The 19,251-nt window shown below is 48.8% G+C and overlaps 5 protein-coding genes across 5 annotated transcripts; 2 read left to right on the forward strand and 3 right to left on the reverse strand.

Moving 5' to 3' along the window:
* Window positions 1-685: 685 nt before the first annotated feature.
* N7508_001534 (uncharacterized protein) lies at window positions 686-4,591 on the forward strand (the record flags this gene model as incomplete). The annotated part of the gene is made up of 2 exons (XM_058459600.1): window positions 686-4,240; window positions 4,298-4,591. The coding sequence occupies 2 exons, from the start codon at window positions 686-688 to the stop codon at window positions 4,589-4,591; spliced, it is 3,849 nt and encodes a 1,282-aa protein (XP_058323132.1).
* A 209-nt stretch (window positions 4,592-4,800) lies between these two features.
* On the reverse strand, window positions 4,801-7,558 carry exg2 (putative exo-beta-1,3-glucanase; the record flags this gene model as incomplete). Its single annotated transcript, XM_058459601.1, has 3 exons — window positions 4,801-5,212; window positions 5,261-6,273; window positions 6,323-7,558. 3 exons carry the CDS (start codon window positions 7,556-7,558, stop codon window positions 4,801-4,803), a joined length of 2,661 nt encoding a protein of 886 aa, XP_058323133.1.
* Window positions 7,559-8,805: 1,247 nt separating this feature from the next.
* Window positions 8,806-9,451, reverse strand: N7508_001536 (uncharacterized protein; the record flags this gene model as incomplete). Its single annotated transcript, XM_058459602.1, has 2 exons — window positions 8,806-9,328; window positions 9,381-9,451. The coding sequence occupies 2 exons, from the start codon at window positions 9,449-9,451 to the stop codon at window positions 8,806-8,808; spliced, it is 594 nt and encodes a 197-aa protein (XP_058323134.1).
* Window positions 9,452-13,105: 3,654 nt separating this feature from the next.
* On the forward strand, window positions 13,106-17,282 carry N7508_001537 (uncharacterized protein; the record flags this gene model as incomplete). Its single annotated transcript, XM_058459603.1, has 6 exons — window positions 13,106-13,338; window positions 13,411-14,715; window positions 14,769-15,489; window positions 15,537-15,587; window positions 15,636-17,215; window positions 17,270-17,282. 6 exons carry the CDS (start codon window positions 13,106-13,108, stop codon window positions 17,280-17,282), a joined length of 3,903 nt encoding a protein of 1,300 aa, XP_058323135.1.
* Window positions 17,283-17,906: 624 nt separating this feature from the next.
* N7508_001538 (mitochondrial 54S ribosomal protein bL33m) lies at window positions 17,907-18,276 on the reverse strand. Its single transcript, XM_058459604.1, has 2 exons — window positions 18,235-18,276; window positions 17,907-18,082 (listed from the first exon to the last, which is right to left on the reverse strand). The coding sequence occupies exons 1-2, from the start codon at window positions 18,245-18,247 to the stop codon at window positions 17,913-17,915; spliced, it is 183 nt and encodes a 60-aa protein (XP_058323136.1). The 5' UTR covers window positions 18,248-18,276; the 3' UTR covers window positions 17,907-17,912.
* Between the last annotated feature and the right edge of the window lie 975 nt (window positions 18,277-19,251).

The raw sequence follows: 19,251 nt of genomic DNA on the forward strand, positions 1-19,251 counted from the left end.
GTTATAGTCCGGAGTCACCGAATGTCGCCTCTGTATGCCGCCTCCGTATGTCTTGGCCTGATACTCGGGAACACGGATGAGATTGCTTGTCTCTTTCGCTTAGGAAGCCTTGCCCTTGATGCTTAAGTGGAATTGACTAGGCCCAGATATAGACTTCGCTTACTTGGTGAACTTTCCCAGCTGAAATTGGTCTTTTCGATTCAAAATCGGTAGTATATAAGCCTTCACAGACTATCTACCGAGTTCGCTACCACGGTTTTGAGTCTCTGGATGTAGGCTTGCGAGACCGTTTATACTGGTAGGCTCCGGCGAACCGGACGAAGGAACCGAGGACATGGATTCAGAACCAAAGCTCCTCCCTGCTGGTTCATGTGTTGATAGGTTGAACATGCAGGAGAAAGCTTGAGCTTCGGATAGAATCTCAGGGTAACCCGGTCAGAGCACAGCTTCATGGAGATCTTTTGACTTCATCCCTAATTCACATGCTTCTTAGTATATTATAACTTCAAGTTTTGTTAAAGGCCTCCGTGTTGTTGACTTTCCTTTTTGTTTGAACGGAAGCAATACCGACACGGTTGAGTGACTCTCTCTCTATGGATAGTTTATCGCTGTCGTCTAACACTTAATGCTTTGTTAGATTACCCTTTTGCCTACTCCTCAGCCCATCGAGGTTCCAAACTGGGCTATGTCTTTACCACCTGATATCACGGACCACAGCGATTGGACAGTGATTTATGATGATGACGATGGCAAGAAAGAAGACCAATTGTCTCACAACAGACAAACCCTCGCAAGGACGTTGTCGATCCCCAAGACTATGTGCATTCTGTCCGACACGAAAACCGAGATATCAACGGTAGCCGAGCTACCCTCGCCGAAGCTGAAGCTACCCAAACTAGGAGACGACTCAGCCGAAAGAATCTTTCCAATTCGCTCAGCTCTTTCATTCGACTCGGTCCCTTCCTCAGCACTGCCAACTCCTGCTATTGAGAAACTCGAAACACCAATATCACCCTTCTCGGATACATGGACTGGCAACTTCGGCAACGAAAAGGCTAGCTTTCAGCCGACAATCGCTGCTGTAAAGGAAAACAGCGACCAGGAAATTCTCAAGCGACCAGATTCTCTTGCAAAACTGCATCAAAAAAGCGACTGTGAGGCTGGTTATTCATCAACATGCAAGAAACAAGATCGAGACGACGAGCATTCCTTGGATGATCCCACTAAACCTCATGCATTCAGAATGAATGAACCAAGCGCCAATGCCTTGAGACAATTGCAAAACACCGTAGAAAGTGGAGGCGATGTTCTTGGTGCTTACAGGCCCACAAATGGGCTACAATACTCGAAACAAGATGAAGAAGCCGTCGCCATCCAGTCCTTTGGCGTGCTCATAGTACTAGCAGAGTCGAATGGAAAGTTCAAGGTACAAGTGGCAAGCAACAACTCATCCAAGATCATTGGATATTCGCCAGACGAGCTTTTTGAGCTGGATTCATTTTGCGATGTTTTGTCTACGTCACACATCGATATCTTTCTCGACCATGCCAACTTTGTCTTGGGTGATGAGTATGAAGTTGTGGAAAATGGACCAGAGGTTTTCTTTTTGACCGTTTTGCTACGTGAACGGCTCAGCCAAAACGGGTGGTGTAAGAAGGTTTGGTGTACTATGCATACCAGCAAAGCATATAAGAACTATGTCATTTGCGAACTCCAACCCGCCATGACCTCTGGCTCGACTACGAAAACAAGCCAAAGAGTGCAACAGCCAGAGAGACAGACTCAAACATCGAAGGCAAGCTGTACAAATCTTGCCCCTCTTGGAAATTCTGGGAACGTTTATATCTCAAAGGATAATGTTCGCGCAACCGATATCAAAGTCACAGACTCCTCGGAGATTCTCAACACTATTCCTCGCATTCTGCAACAGCTGGCAAGATCTCAGACGTTAGAAACACTCGTCCAGAATACCTTCGCCACCTTACAGGCTCTCACTCAGTTTTCACGAACTACTATCTATCATTTCGAATATGATCACAAAGGAACAGTGGTTGCCGATGGTGTTGACTCTTCACTGGAACTGACCTCATTTGAGGGCACCAGTTTTCCCGAGTCAACGTTTCCTGACCCGTTAAGAAAAAGATATATGCGCAACACTGTTTGCCTCTCTTATGCCAGGGTCGATCACTCTGCAGAGCTTGTATATCGTGCCTCCACAAATAAACATGCACTTGATATGTCACATACCTATCTCGCTGCGGCACCAACATCCTCAAGACCCAATTCCGGTCCTCCTGTTAGAGCTTGTCTCTCAATCGCAATTAATGTTTTTGGCAAGCTTTGGGGCTTGATATCATGTCAGTCATATGAGGCAGACAAAACATTGCACCCAATCGTTCAGAAAGTCTGCTGGTTCATGGCAGAAGCAGTTTCAAACAACATCCAGCGGCTTTCTTCTACTCTCCCCATTGTCTTGAAAAAACTCCCCATGTCTTCGAGCGATAAAGACAATCTTCAAACTGCCGATAGCCCGTCAGGAGATCTGCTCAGTCTGTTCGGGGCGGACTATGCTGCGGCATCTATCATGGGAGAGAGCAAGATACTTGGCAAAGCGACCGACTCGCAAGAGGTGCTGGCAGTGCTAGAGTACATGAAGGCCAAAGAGATTGATACAGTCCTGTCATCGACGAACATTACATCAGATTTCCAGGACCTGAACTACTATCGCGGCTTTCGTTGTATATCTGGTCTGCTGTTTGTTCCACTTTCAGCGGACGGACGTGACTTCATCATGTTCTTTCGGGCTGAGGGTCGTAATATGCCCCATGGCTCTGACAATGAGTCAGTATGGTCTGCAGCAGAGTTCGAAAAGGCTTCCTCGTTGTCGTTGCTATACCGAACCTTCAGTGAGATCTGGCAAGAAAAGGAGGCAGCAATGCAGAACAACCAGTTGATGAGATTACTGCTTGCCAACTCTGCGCACGAGTTTAGGACACCTCTCAACGCCATTATCAACTACTTGGAGATTGCCCTTGATGGATCTCTCGATCAGGAAACACGAGTTCACATATCTAGGTCTCACTCAGCTTCCAAGTCATTGGTCTATATCATCAATGATTTATTGGATTTGACGAACGCCGAGAATGGAAAACAACTGATAAAGGACGAGGTGTTGAATCTTTCCGAAACCCTCACTGAGGCAACGGACATATTCTGGGAAGAGGCAAGACAAAAGCACGTCGACCTGCAGGTTGTACAACACGCTGCACTACCACCGGTACTCGGAGATCAACGACGAGTGCGTCAAGTCATCACCAATCTGATTAGCAATGCTATCCAGCACACTGCCTCTGGAGCACTTACCATCGAGTCGTGCGTTGTTCCAGAAAGCGTCGACCCCGATCATATTTCTGTCGAGGTTGCAATCCATGATACCGGGTCTGGTATGTCCCAAGAGACCGTTGAGACATTGTTCTGCGAACTAGAACAAGTCTCCCACAAGGGCTATATGAAGACACCAAAGTCATATAGATACACACCCAGCAGCACATCAGTGGAAACCGAAAGCGTACTTGGTCTCGGTCTCGCACTCGTTGCTCGGATAGTACGCAACATGAATGGACAACTAAGCCTAAGATCTGAAGAAGGAAAGGGGAGTTGTTTCAAGATCAGACTCAAGTTTCCGCTTCCAGCCGAAGAATCCGACAATCAGGCTTCGTCATTTGTTTCCGATGCTTCCCAGCCAAGACAAAAAGAACAAGAGAAGCAAGAAATATTGAACTTCTGTACAATCAAACCGAAAGATGGAATACCATGTGAATGCGGCATCACATCTGAATTCACAGAAGGATCAGTATTAGACGTCGACGTCAGCCCAAAGACCGGAGAGTCAAAGAAGCTCTCGCTGTCACGCGCAAAGTTGCAAACGAGCAATGGGCTGCAGGAAGTACATCGCAAGACCTCCCCTCTCCCAACGCCACCACATTCCCCGGAGGTATCAAAGCCGCCAGCCACCGCGTCACCAGGTGACCAACCCCAAAGCCTCGACCAGAACAACTCCAGCATGGAGGCCACACTCCATGTCCTGGTCGCCGAGGACGACCCGGTCAATAGTACGATCTTGCGAAAGCGTCTGGAGAAGTTCGGTCATACAATCGACATGACAGCAAACGGCAAGGAATGCGCCTCGGTCTACAAGAACAACCCTACACTTTACAATGCTATCCTGATGGATCTGCAGGTAATCTTACCTTCTCTCTAGCTCTACTGTGATTACATAGCTAACCCCACCTGGTAGATGCCTATTGTGGACGGCCTAAGCGCCACGAAGATGATCCGTCAATATGAACAGGAGATGGCATCTTCTGGTCTGCCTGTGACTCGCGTTCCTATCTTTGCTGTCTCGGCTTCTCTCCTGGAGAAGGACCGTGAGAGATATGTTCAGTCTGGGTTTGATGGATGGTTCATGAAGCCGATTGATTTTCAACGCGTAAATGTTTTGCTTGGGGGTGTGAGGATTAAGTGGATGCGCAATGAGTGTGTTTATCGGCCTGGCATCTGGGAGCAAGGTGGTTGGTTCAACCGGATTTAGTTCGAGTGAGAGATCAATGCAGTTCCAACAGAACTCAAGGAGGATTTCCATACTTCGCTTAGTGGATGAGAACGCAGAGGAAGCTGAAAACTCCTTTTTTTGATAGCCATCAAAATGCATAACATGCAAGAATTCTAAATTAAGTCCATGGTATTAAGAAAATGCAAGTAATCGCAAAATAGACAGAACATTATCATCACATCAGTACGTCAGTAATACTCCGGCAGGTCAGTGAAGTCGGGGACTGTATCACCGCATTTGAAGGATGGCGAGTATGCCTTGCTGGGCATGTAGCCATTCTTCCATGCTGTGCGGTAACTCCACTGTGCTGCGGACTCGGTGCGCCATGTCCAGTAGAACCATCCCATGGCTGTCTCAAAAGCAGACATCTGTGCCTCTGCATATGTCAACAGGAACTTTTTGTACGTGTCCGAAAACTCAGACGGGCCTTTGTTTGCACCGGAGCAGCTGCAGGTTCCTTGATCGGCGGTTGGGCAATATGCTGTAGAGTCGCTCGTGTCGTATGTCCCTTCCCAGCGCGTACCACGGCCGACGTTGTTGACGTATTGGCCACAGTCCGTGTCGGCTTGAGACCATTCGCCACAAATAGTAGGACCCCATCTGTTTGTGTGTTAGCTTTGTAAAGAAAGGGGGAGGAGGTAAGCCTACCCAGAACTTGTCGAGTTAATATTCGAGAGCATGGGGGACCAGTTATTGCAGATGATTTCCACCTTGGCGGTATGGTTCAGCACAATTTCACCTGTGTTGAAGGTAGTGTACTGGTGGGTATCGAGGTACATGTTATCGGGGCCGTTTTTGAACATGTTATCCCACTTGTCAAGGTTCAGGAAGCCATCATGCAGAACAATAGTAGCATTGATACCATTATTGCGGACGAGCGTTGCAGCCTCTTGAGTCCAGTTCAGGACTTTTTCAACGGGCAAGGTCAGCATCAAAGGCTCGTTCACGAGGCCATAGATGGTCACCACATTCTTGTACCGATCCTGAGCGAAGAACTTGGACAGCTGGTTATGAATTTCAAGTGATCGCTTCCGGTTGAGCGCGCCGTTTGTGCCGTCGATCCAGTCGATATTGCCCTGGCGACCACTATGGTTCCAACCGTTCTGGCTACCAGGAAGTCCGTGAATATCAAGCTTCACGCGCAATCCATATTTGCGGCAATATTCGATGGCACGCAAGAGGTAGCGCCACGAGATTTTGGCAACGTATGGGTCGTCATCGTACGTCTTCACGGCCCAATAAGAGTACTGAATACGAACGTGGTCCAGTCCAGCCTCCTTGATCTCCTGAAAGTCAGACTCAGTTATGAATGTAGCGTAATGCTTTTCAATCGTGGTTGCTGCCGAGCTGCCCAGCTTCTTGCTCAAGGTGTATTCATCGATGATCCCATCACTAGATGACCACTTGCTGAACAAAGAAGGTACGATGAAGGGTTCAATTGACAGCCATCCACCAATGTTGACTCCGCGGATAGGTTGGGAACCATAGGGAAATGCTTCATTAAGAGGAGGCACGTTGTCATTTGCTCGGGTAGAGTCATCCCAAGTTGAGTTGATCCCCATAAGAGAAAGATCACCCACTGTGGCGTTTGTGAAGGTGACATTGAAGCCGTTTGTGTCGTACCAAGTAAACGGATCCAGGACAGTACCCTTTGCGTAGCTCTGCGGAGAGATTAGTATCCATCATGAACGGAGTCCCGTGGAGACCTACCGGAATACTGTCACGGCTGATACTATCCAAATTGGAGTTGGAAGGACCCCCAGAGCCAGAAGAGCTAGAGCCAGAGCCTGCGTCTGCATCCGAACTGTTCTTTTTCGAAACAACAAGAGCAACGGGAATGATGATAGCAAGCAACACCACGAAAGCTACCAAACATCCAATCACAATGCGCTTCTTCTTCGACCAATTCGACCAGAACTTCCAGGCTGGCGGTCCTCCACCGCTGGAATAGCTGCCCTCCCAGCTGTCTTCTTCCTTCCAGTGCTCGTCCTCGTCCGGAGGAGGGCCGCCGCCGCGATGACGAACCCTCGCATTAGGACTGCGCCCCTCTTCGAGATAGGCACCAGAAACAACCCGAGCACCAGGTCTATGACGAGACCGGCCCTCTGCAACGTCAGCACCAAGCGCCGCTGCGTCCCCTCTAGCAAGAGCAGCACGTTTTCGCTGTCGCCGTCGCTCGTCGCGCGAATCTTCTTGATCGCGAGACGGCTGTCGTCGGTCTTCTGCATCATGTTCAGCCGCTAGCCGCGCCATGGCATCCCTACTCAGCAGATGTGAAGCACTGCTAGTAGACTCAGTACTGCGATGCTTGCTCGCAGGCACAGCAGCAGCCTCAGTCTCCATCTCACAATCGAGCTCACGCTCTCGTTCCCGTTCACGCTCCCTCTCCCTCTCCCTCTCCCTCCTTCTCCGCCGTCTAGCCTCGGCCTCAGAGTCAACATCAACATCCCGATTCCTGCGCTCCCTCACATCCTTGACAGGACTGGCACTCTCATCCCGTCTCCTCCGATACCCATCGCGATCTCTCTCTCGATCCCGTCTTTTAACAGGCGACGTAGCAGGCGACTCCTTAGCCTTAGATCTATCCCTCTCCCTATCCCTCCGTCTCCCATCCAATTCTTCCTCCTCACGCTGTCTCCTCCTCCTCTTCTCCCTCCTCTCCCGCCGTCTAGCTTGTTCTTCCTCATAAGCAGCGTCATATTCGTCATCAACATCCCGTGCAGACTCATTCCCTGATTCCCCTCTGAAGCGATACTTCGCATTGCGCGCATTGCTAGGACTAGACGTTGTAGCACCCTCATCTGCCTCCTCGTAGCGGCCGCGGATATATTCGCGCTCGCGCTCGATATCGCGGTCTCGACGGCGTGAGCGTTCCTTGTCGCGTGTCCGGTCTCGATCTCGGTCTCGTCGCTCGGGACGGTCCCTGCTGCGGGATTGGCTTGGCATGTTACTCTCTGCAGGTGTGCGCGCTTAGGGTTTGGTGATCTTTGTGGAATGTTGGCACGTGGGGATGGCGATCGGTTTCTTGTTTGGGGGTTGGGGTATCAGGGGCGGAGAAGGGTTGAATTGGAATGCTGTGTCGTTTTGGGGGTGGGGGGAATGGTTCAGGAGACACTGAGGATTGTGGGATGGTGTGTCGGAGGAGTCTTGGGATAGCAGCCAAGGCACAGTTGCCCAGACTGCCCAGTTGTGTTGTTTTCGCCGATGTTCTTGCGGGATCTTGGTTAGGCTGCTTTGTTTTGGTTTTCCCCCACACGGAACTACGCCAATAAAAGCCACAATATGCGGGAGATTTGCTATTTGATATATTAAAGATATGTAAGGGGATTGGAGCTTTCTTTTATTGTCTTATGGGACTAGTGGAGCTGATGAGAAACTGGTGGAGCGAGTATTAGGGGGCTACGTGGACTATATGTACTACAGCTGTACGAAGTCGACTATACAATTGGCAGGGATATTGGTATCTTGGGTTGTAATAGATGACAAAAAAACATTAGATACAGCTGTTCATTTTGCACATATGCAAACTCCGGCCCCTTCTAACAAGACAGAAATAAACAAGCATCATGTCCAACGAGTGAGGGTATGCGAACTCCGAAACACAATAAAGAAGTTGAAACACATCATGGCGAAGAGAAAGAAACAAAATCGACAAAGCCTACCGAGAGAAGGGTGATACTAAGCACAATAAGCCCAAAGACGAGGTTTCCGGGGTTGCGTCTGTCGTGAACATCTGTACAACTCTGCGCGGAGAATGCACGGAGAGGGAAAGAAAGTAAAATAAAATATCAGATGAAATGAATTCTCGCTGTGCCCGGGGAATCTAATAGAAAGTAAAGAGATGGTGCCCTAAGCATTCCATCTGGTGCAATGATCGGTGCTGGGTGACATGATGTCAATATGCATGATGCAATCAGACACAGTGTCAGTAAAGGCATTCCCCTCAAGGGCTTCACAGCGAAGTGAGAGCGGGAAGTGGTCGAAGTGGTGGCGACTTGGCCAGAATGTGGGAGATGAAGGTCCGTTGCTTGACCATTGGCCTCCGGATGCTGAAAATAGCACCTGTCTCTGAATGGCAATGTCCATTTCGAGTAGAGACCACGGATGGGTATTTTTGTGGGCTCAATAGTGCAATGAGGCTGTCACGAATAATAGTGCCGCATTACAGATGGTAGAATAAGAAGGCGAAGCTTTCAGCTGATGATCTGTCTAGCCCCCTCTTTGCCCAGAACACCAGGCTCAGTGGGCTTGGGACTGCGGTCACGACCCTTCTTCCGACTGAAGAATGACATCATCCCATTGGCTTGCTTGCCCTTGTCGTCGGCACCCTCCAGTCCTTCAGCGGGGAGTGTTGAACTGTGAGCCAGCTCGCTCCAGCTACCAGCCTCGTTAAGAACCATTTGTACACCGCCGCTCTTGCTCATTTGGCGTGTAGCCCCACGTGGGCGAGGGTTGTGAGGTAGGGGTCGATGGAAGGACGGGGCAGGGGGTGATGAAGGAGATACGCGAGTAGAGGGGGAAGCTGGCTGCGGAACAGGTGTGGAATCGTTTGGGGTGAGGGCCTCGCCGACTTGGTGCATATTTTCGTTGGGCGCAGCGCGGATGCTAGCGGCGTCGTGTTGACTAGTAGTGTTCTGACCAGGTTGATCAGGCTGGGAGAATTGACGGGCGTGTGTGGTTGAGGTTGTTGTTCCGGGGAGGCAGTCCTCGGGGTTTCTGTGAAGAGTGTCAGCGAAGGATGTAAAGTGAAGTTAAGAAGAAAACTCACACTACACCGGCAATGGCATCTGCGGCATTGCCTTGGTAGTCAGTCAAGGTGTAGTCGAATGGCTCGAACATGGTCTCAATCAAGCGATGTAGCTCGTCCTCCCGGATTTCCTTGGCTGTGGCATCTTCTCTTAGCTCCGCACGCGGCTTTTGTCTGCGCGCTCGAGCTTCGAGGGGCGCTTCTTCCAGGAGAAGTTCTTCCAAATCGTATGTCGCATCGAAGTTGGTTTTCTCGCTAGATGGTCGGAACACCGGTGGGATCTGCTTGCGCTCAAGGGCCTCGAAGTCGATCTCGGCAAAGAACATGTGTTGGGCAAAGGTTTCGAAGCCAATGGCACCAATTCGGCGGCTCCGGTCTCTTTCCATCAACGAGCCCAGCGCGCGCAAGCAGGGAACTGAGACTGCAGGGTTGGTCACATAGTATTTCGGTTGGGCCTTCTTGATGTTCTCGCTCAAGGTCTCCTGACTCCGGCCTTCAAATGGTCGCTTATTGTAAATGCACTCGTAGAAAGTGACACCTAATGACCACCAATCGACCTCAAAGTAGTACCCAGTTCCCTCGTAGACCTCAGGTGCCAAATAGGCTAATGTTCCTGACTTACTGGTCAGAGGCTTGCCCGGTCGGAAGTCCGATGCCACGTTCTGGGAACCATGATTAGCCTCATCATTTACAATTCAGGCGCACGACACTTACAAAGTCAGCCAAGTGAACATGCCCCTCAGAGTCCAATAACACATTGTCTGGTTTTAGATCACGATGAATGATACCCTGTGAGTGGATGTACTTCAGAGCACAACCCAATTCCGCCATCCAGAATCGCACCGCGTCCTCGGTGAAGCATTTCCGTGAGATATGGAATCTTAGATCGCCTCCGTTCATGAGATCGACCACAATGTAGCTGGAACGTGGTCAGCGATGAAAAATACGTATCGCTGTAAATGAACTCACATGTATTCCATGTCCTGGAAACTATAACGCAAATTGCAAAGGAAAGGATGGTTCAAATGCTCGAGCATCCTCCGTTCGCGAATGATGTTCCGTACGCTTTCCGAACGAACCACTAACACGAATGTTAGCTAGAGCTTCCACCGACGATTCTGGTGTCGACAAACGCACCTTCTTCTTTGCGAATATATTTCAGGGCAAATGTGAGGCCAGTATCCTTCCTCTCCACGATTCGGACTTTTCCGAACGCACCCTTTCCGACGACGCGCAGAAGGCGGAAGTGGTTAAGGTTGACTAGAAAGAAGAGCGATCAGCATGTGGTTCAAACCCCGGGGTCATGAACAGCCCCGAGGACATCCTTCCATCCCAATTCAACTGAAGCTGACATACCCGCATCACTGCAGTTCACTGGTTTTCCCTGAGTATTTCCCATGTTGTCGGTATGAGGTATGGGTGAAGTAGTGGGGGTTTGACTAGTATCTTCCTTGTAACATCACAGTCGTCCCAGAAGTTCTGGTGGAAAGACGGGGGAATCAAAAGGACGGTGAAAAGACTGGTATGATCGGAGAATATCGAGCTCCAATGGCAACACCTATGAGAGGAGGTAATTCCGAAGGTAGAGTCGCCGAGCGGGGGTCAGGTGTTTCAGAGTCGCAATAGGATGCAGGTCCAGATGCTAATGCACGGAAAAAGAGATAGGTCGAAAGATGCAAGGGCAGACAGGCTCCAGAACTCTCCAGAAGGATAATCAAGGGCGAATGTATGCAGGATATGTATATCGAGAAAACGTGAGGTCCGGGAGCTAATAGCGTCCTAAGCGCAGCCTAGACGGGATGAGGAAACACCCACACAAAGAAAGGGGTTGAGGGCGAGACAATCTGGATCTGAATCACCAGTTCCTCTGTAAATAAAGCCAAGGGGAATTCACGACTTCCACTTTAGTGAAAGAAAGGGGAGAGAGAGAGCGGGCGAGCGGTCTGGCAGAAGCGGCAGTAATCCTGGGGCCAATCACGCGTGACGCGCAAGAAAATGGGGAAAGGGGATGAAAGGAACACTTCGCTGTTCACTCTTTTCCACCTATACTGTTTCGGGCTTTTGACGCCGTGCGATCTACATTGCCTTACTACTGTTCTAGACTAGCTGGATGGAACTGATGACCGGTCTTTTGAGTTGGGTCTAGGTCCGTATACACCATTGCAAAGACCAGGGACCCACGATGTTCTCCAGTCAACATGAAGTGGAGAGCATAGCCAGGTCAACTTGGGCTTAGACTGATAGGCGGAGGCAATGGCATCCGCTAAGAAAATGCACAGACTTTGCTATTCGCCAGTGACTTGTGCATTATCATCCTGGCGAACATCCTGGCGATCAAAATTCAATATGAAACGGTCGGTGGGTTTAGGGGGGAACCGCCATTTAGTGTAGCAGATCGCTTCAGCCACGAAGACATGTATCTCTTTGCTTTTGTGACACTTTGTCCCACTTGCGCTTGCGATGCATCCTTCGTCTCCCAATTTTTTTTCTTTTTTTTTGCCTGGTGGATATCACGTCAAGTCGGAGTCTATCACATATAGTTCGATCGATCGATCCAACCAGGAGCCAGACTAGGTACATTATACATGCGTCTGCATCTGACTGGTCACTGTTTGCCACAGTGATAGACCCTGTTCTCCCCGACTTCTCGTGGCGGCCACGTTACCGTCTCGGCCTGAATCGCAATGTTTGTCTGGCAAGCGCAGTCTAGGTCACACAAACGGTCCTGGAACGCCTGTAGAACATTCGATTGGACATTCGATGTGATTTCTCATATACGTGGCACCCAGCCGCAGGAGAATCAAACCCACATTCTAGGTCGGGGCTTTTCACTCCGCTGGAACCATGCTAAACACGCATATCCGCCTAAGCAAGCCAGTTACCTTCTTTTTGCCAGCGTGCCAGATTGATAGGACTGGCCGAAATACAGTCAGCTTGCTAGCGTGGCCGCCACAATTTTGCAAGGTTTTATAAGCTTAGCCAGCGCCCTAGCTCTTGGGCTCTTTAACTTGGCTCGAACCCTCAATCGGATGACTTAGGCAACAAAGAGAGGTGCTCAGCTTGAGACTGGCTGTTTCAGATCCACCTTCCAGATTTCGCGGTACCTAATTCATCCTTGGCTAGGAATGAGGCTGTTGCCAGAGTAAGATATATAGAATGTGGATAACAGCACACGACCTTGGGCATATTGCTGACATGTGTCAATGGTTTTACCACCTGTTGCTACTTTCATATTATTTAATGGGACAGCTGTTACCCAACATGGTTTTGAACTGTGTGCATTTAGTGATCCTGTCTGTCAGATATATGATCGGATATATCTGTCTCTACTTAGAATGGATATGTACATTTCCATTAGCTAGTCTCCATTCATAGTGCATGCAGATCACTTTAGCTTCTTTTCATAAAGATTGGATTTTAGCAGTCTTCAATATCTGCCGAATTATGGTTGGTCTTGCAAATACTACCTACAGAACATAGGACGACCATTGGTTCAAACGAATCCGCGAAATCGATTGTTTATCGCGTATACAAGTTATAATTTATTAGTCTTAACAATGAATGTCTCATCTCAGACTTTGAGTCTGCGTGTCAGATACCATGAAGGATCATGAAGTGCAGTGGTGTAAAAGATGTCACGGGATGGCACCTTCCTCAACCTGACACCCTCAACACCAGGTTCAGTCACACCGTTACCCATCGAATCCTTTCTTTCTTTTCATCTACACTTCAGGTCATTTGCCATTATGGAGAACTCCGACAAGATCCCTCCGCTCCTAATGGAACGACCACGCAGCGCAGGTGTTGATGCAGAGGCATTCTCATTTGCAAAGCCTGCTTCCCACGGGAAACCATTCTCACTTAAGAAATTTACCAAGAAGACACCTCTCTCACAATCTGCAGTCGGTGATTCCCAACCTTTAAAAGAGCATACACAAGGCGAGGGAAGCTTCAATGGCCAGTTTCTCCAACTAGAGGCGTACGTATTCTGTCCTGAATTATTGTCAAGTACAACCTCTGAGGACATGTTGACATAATTTGAGAAGTACAGAGTGCCCGAATCTCACACACTTCGGGACGAAAATACCTCCAATTTTCAGACTCCTGCGAGGAAATCCTTACTTTTCCAACCGCGGCGGCGGCTATCAATGTCCAAGGGGCAATCCAAGGAAAATGCAGCTCGACCTGGAACAGCAGTTTCAACACATGTGCACAGATCAAACCTCCAGATTGAGCAAGCCCTCTCGCTTCCTCGGCCGAATGAGACGATTCGAACGGATGATTCACTGAACACTTGCATTGCTGAGGAGAATGTTAGAATCCAGTGTTCCAGTCTTATTTCAACTGTTGACAATGCCAATGGATCCATTCCTATGCTCCCTGGGTCCACTGGGCCAAGGCAAAAGATTGATCAAGTCTCAAACAATGCGCTTTCCAGCATGCCCCTAAAGGTAGTGGACAATAAAAACTGTGCTGCAGAGCGACGTCGCACTAGACAAGAAATGCAGCCAACAAAGCGTTTGAAACCTCCCGTGGTTGATAGAGATGGCGTCCTTTTAGGTGAAGATGATCTCTTTGAGCTTTTGATCATGAAAATGAGGAAGCGCGAAGAGAACGAGGAGAGGTCTGCAAATGTTCAACAACATATCGAGATTGAGAACTCCAAATTGAAAGCCGAGATCCATTCTTTACATGATCGACTCAAATCATGCCAGGCCAAATTTGTCGAAAGCTCATCCGATGCAAATTTTCAGCGAGCACAGATAGACAAATGGAAGGCACGACTTCACAAATTCAAAAATGTTATCAATGAACTCGGGCTCGAATATGACACGCTGCGAGAGCAAGCCAATGACCTGAAGTCGACTATGTCATGCCTTCAAAAGGAAAAAGCGGAGATTCAACTGGCTTTGGACGAGATCAGGCTGCAGGTCGCAAAAGGTACAGACATCATTGAGGCTCAACGCAACAAGCTTTCCAGCTTTGAGGCGAAGATTGCAATGCTGAGAGAAGCTTTGGCGAAATCGGACAAACAAGAGGAAAGCATGAGGTTACAGCTATCTCATGAAAAGGAGCGAGTGGTAACTCTCGAATCCTATATTCAAAACGAATCTCAGAGTCAGGCGCGCTGTTTGACTATTGTCAGAAAAGGCCAGAGTGAAATGATTGGGAAGCTTGAATCCGCCTGCAAAATGCTTGCCACAGTCTGTTCTGATTCTCAAGACGCCGTCGCTTTAACAATTGTCCCGGTACTTGAACAATGTGTCTCTTCAGTTCAGGAGTTGAAGGAACGATGCGGCGTTCAGACAATGAATGTCGAAGAGTTGACATGTGGGGCTCATGAAGCTACCACTCGGTTTGTGATGGAATTACCGATTATGTTGTAACAGGTACTGACGAATGTTTCAGAGTCGATGCGCTCGCAGGTCAGTTGACAAGATGTGTTGAAGCGAACATCAATGTGGGCAACGGTATATCTCGATCGTTTCAAGAAGGCCTGCAATTGATTAAGGGAACCCTTGGTCCGAATTCATCACTTTCCAAACAGCTTGCCAACAGTGACAACCAGTATGCACAACTTCAAGAAAAGCTTGAAGTGGTTGAGCCCATGGTAGATGGTCTCAATGCTTCTGTCAAGGCCATCAAGGCCACAGAAACGGATCTTGTGCACTGTATAGAGATTTTCAGTCAAAGACTTGCCGATGCCCAAATGCCAGTTGGAAACCCGGTACTCGAGATGGAGATATCGAACAAGTTCGCTGAAAATACTCAACTGCAACTTGAACTCGAAAGGGTGTCGCTTGGGCTAGAGTCTCTGCGGAAGCAACTGGGAAAAAGAACTTCTGAAAACGAGCATCTCCAGCACGCGCTGACCGAGGCTGTCACTAGTGAGCAATCATCCAAGAGCCGAAACTCTCGATTGGAGATTGAAAAGACTGCCTTGAGGGGCGAGCTTCAATTGGTCGAGCATAGAGTCCGCGAAGAGTTGAGCATTGCGAACACCGAGGCTCAGGATCGTCTGAAAACAAATTTCGAAAAACAGATACAACGGCTTGAAATGTCGAATGCCAAACTGGAAACAGAAGCTGAACAGCTGAAAACCCAGCTATCCGAAGTCCAGAGATCATTGGTAAGTCCACGAACAAGCGTCACAAGTAACCCATTGACAATTCCAAGGCCGAAACAGAGAAGACTGCCGAGACCGAGCAACTGGAAAAGACGACCATGGTAAGTCATTTGAGCGATACGATAACGGAAATTTGCTCAGGGTTATAGCTCGAGGAATCGAAACGACAGATTGAAGAGTTGATCGCCGCTTGCTCAAAATACCTGGCAGAAGCCAAGACCAATGACATTGAATTGCAAGGCTGGAAGAGTTGCGAAGCCGAACTCAAACTTGAAAAGGAAAGACTCCTTGGCGAACTCGAGCAAGCAAGAGAAAAGACCCACGTGGCTGAGGCAAGCTTGGCAGAAAAGGCCAAGGAGCTCAAGGCAAGCCTGGCGCTGAAGACGAAATCTGAATCTCACGCTCTCAGGGCCACTCAAGGGGCAGAGAAGAAACTCAAAGCACTCGAGCTAGAGACAACACAGAAGACAGAGGAGCTTGCAAAGATGCATGACAATTTTGAGATGATAAAGTCCCGTTTCTTGGCCTTGGAGAAGGTCGGAGAAGAGGCCGATTCCGAGACCGTTGCACTTCTTCGTCGGGCTCAAGAGGCTGAAAGCTGGCAAGCGACTATAAGAGAGGGGTTTGCCAGGATCATTGAGATGCATTCCGATGAGCCATTCGAGCAGACGTGGCAGAAAGTGGAAAACATTCTGCAGTCTTCGCCTAACCAGCGGCCCATTACCATGGTGTCATCGAGCACGAATCTTTCAGGTAGTGCCAGCCTGCGTCCATCATACAATGAACGACTTTGTTTCGGGCCACGGGAGGGCTTAGCAAGTGAGGCTTTGGATGTTGACCAACGAACAGAGAATGGTCGTGAGACGATCGCGAATAGCCATTCAAACATGCCATTGTCTCAACGGACATACAATCCCTCAAAGCCTTTGACCAGAGACAGTGCTGACTGGTCACCAAAGATGCCCATTGATGTAGGTCATATCGTTCCGTTTGCGAGTCTTCATGACAAACTTTCACGGGAAGATAGTCTCTCGCTTTTCAACGACCCAGCTGAGCTGGAAATGCTGTTCATGTCGACACCAGATCTCCAGGGACCTGCAGATCTAAGCAAGACTCCAATGTCCTCTCAAGGGCGGAAAGAAATGTCGGAGAATCCCGATACTGTTGGTCAAAACGCCAGTGTGATCGACTCTGTCATCGGTAAACCGGTGCGCAAGGCAGACGACAGCAAGATTAAAGGGTCTAACGCGGCTCTCGGGAAGCTTGATGGCCCGTTGGTCGATACAAACATGGAATCGGAAAAATATCATACTAAAAGGAAGGTTGTCAGCTTTGAGGGAGCTGGTCAGACAGAAACTGGCAGATCGCGACGAATGTCAGATGCAATTGACAACAATTCAGGAATGGCTTCCGAGGACAAAGTGCCAAAACGAACACAGAAGCATACTTACAGCCGCCTTCGCCAGTCTATCGCACAGGAACAGACTTCGGCCGAGGCAAGCGTGCAACCTACTGACAATGCATTGGCAGCAAAGCCACAAGTTCCCATGAAAACCAAAGAGTCCGATGCTGGGCCCGCAAAACCGGCAAAGAGGGCACGCAATTCAGCTCCTGGTCCTGAGCGACGGCTGAGTCCCAAGAGACTGGCTTCAGGCAGTAGTAAAGCAAACGTAATTGCCACGCGAGCCCGCACCAAGCGCACCACTCGAAGTACGATATCTGGATCTTGGTAAGACATATCTGGCTAACAGTGGATAGGTGATCGCTATAACCGGCGTTTTAGCCAGAACGCCTGACCAACTCACCTAATATATCATCTGGCAAAGGCAAGACATGTTCGCCATTTTAATTCGATTGTACTCATCGGAATCCCGATGCGAGTTTCGTCAAACGAAAATGTTCAGCCGGTTCAGCTATATCCAATATTGATTAATCGCAATCTGGCGTTGCTATCGATGGAGGAAACCCAAGCAAATTGAACGAATCAGGAGATGGTGGAGTGGGATATGTATTTTATCTTCATTGAGGTATCCAAATCTGTATTGCTCTTTAACGCCAAACACAATGCTCCAACAAAAGGAGGTATACAGCGAAATATTCAAGAAACCGAAGGAATCACGATTACTCAATTCCAGTTCGCATCCTCCAGGAAATAATGTACACACAGGGGCCGATCCCCTGAGACCCGTATCGAAAATTCACAGACGTCGACGGAATCCTCAAGACTTGTCGGTCATAATTCAGGATGGCGGGTCCAACCCAATAGTAAGTCAAGTTCACTTCGAGGCTGGAAATCGGATTCAATCGATGGGTAATCGGAGACAGTCATCCAATGCCTCAAAGCGCAGAACGAATCGACTGAAGATGGGAAATTGAGAATTCGAGAGACGGGAAGAAACGAGAAATAAGCGCAAGAACAAAGTAGTCTATTTGTTCTTTCCGCCCTTGGTCGCCTCAAGGAAAAGCACCTGCTTCTTGATGACGGGGTCGTACTTCATCATGCTGAGAGGACGGTGCACACGCGGCCGGATCATGGTGCGGTAGTAGCCCGTCATGGCCATGGAGATCAGCCGGACGGCGATGGTACGGGACTTCGCTGTGGGCAGGAAAGATTGTTAGCTTGTGCTGCGTGAAATCCGGGGGTTCCTTCGTTCGCTGCCATCGTTGTTTGCATCCCGTGGTCAGGAATTAGGCGGTGGATGGTGGGTGTATAGTGCGATTATGGAATCGGGTGGTGATATCATGTACCTTTCTTGGCCATCTTGGGCGGCTCGGAGTAGATTGTTCGAGTGTTCGCTTTGGAAACAATTTCGAGGTTCGGAGATGATCAGATCCCGCGGGTCACGTGTGTGGTTTATGCTTAGTCATGTATTCTCTATTGGGATACGGATGCACTTGAATTGGGGGCAGGCAGCGAACTTTGGTTAAATTATTAACGTTATACTTTGGAAAACAAGGTCATCAATTCGTCTGCCCTCAGTTAAATAACTTCACTTACAGCGATGTTATGCTTGGCAACATCATATGTCATATACCAACTCGTATCTCGCCGTGATTGGCCTAATCTCTCACCAGGGGCCCTTTTACCGAGAATATGAGAACTGGAAGTGTAGATTTCGCATAAAATATTCTTTCCAAGTCTATCCAACTTTTGCCATGATGATTTTGACTCGTAGCAAGACTTTTGATATCTCTTAACGGTTTCGCTAGGCATCTAAAACGCAAAACCATGTGTCCTGGAACTCAAGCATACAGTAATAACAAACCTAAAAAACCCCAAAAGAGACTAGTATGAAATGTGAATCGTACCTCGCTATGACTTGTGTGTGATAAGCACATCCGATGCTTAGGGTGGAACGGATCTATAGTAGATCACAAAGGTGAAATATGCTTAGGACGGTTTTAATCGCCTCCACGTGCTTGTGTCTTGAATCGCACTCACAGATTCGACTCTTTTGGCACAATTTCAAAAGTACATCCTGAACCAATATCCTGGTAGAAGCTCAAGCACCTTGCAGAGGTTTGTGCTGACTCCTGCAGAGCCGATGTGACCCTATACGGGCCCCTAAGTTGCGCCCCACAGTCAGGCAGTCACGACGTCCTTCATTCAATCCCTATTTGAGATCAAATATCGTCCTATGTGGTTGCTCTGGTTGTTGTGGCTGATCAGCGTAGTATTCGCGCTGTGTTCGGTTAGTACGTTTCAGCCAGGCTGCAGGAATCAGGGTCCGATTTGCATAACCGAAACTAGCCTGTGGGGGAATC

The sequence above is a fragment of the Penicillium antarcticum genome, assembly GCF_028974205.1.
Source record: "Penicillium antarcticum strain IBT 31339 chromosome Unknown utg000002l_segment0_segment0, whole genome shotgun sequence".
Taxonomy (NCBI): Eukaryota; Fungi; Ascomycota; class Eurotiomycetes; order Eurotiales; family Aspergillaceae; genus Penicillium; species Penicillium antarcticum.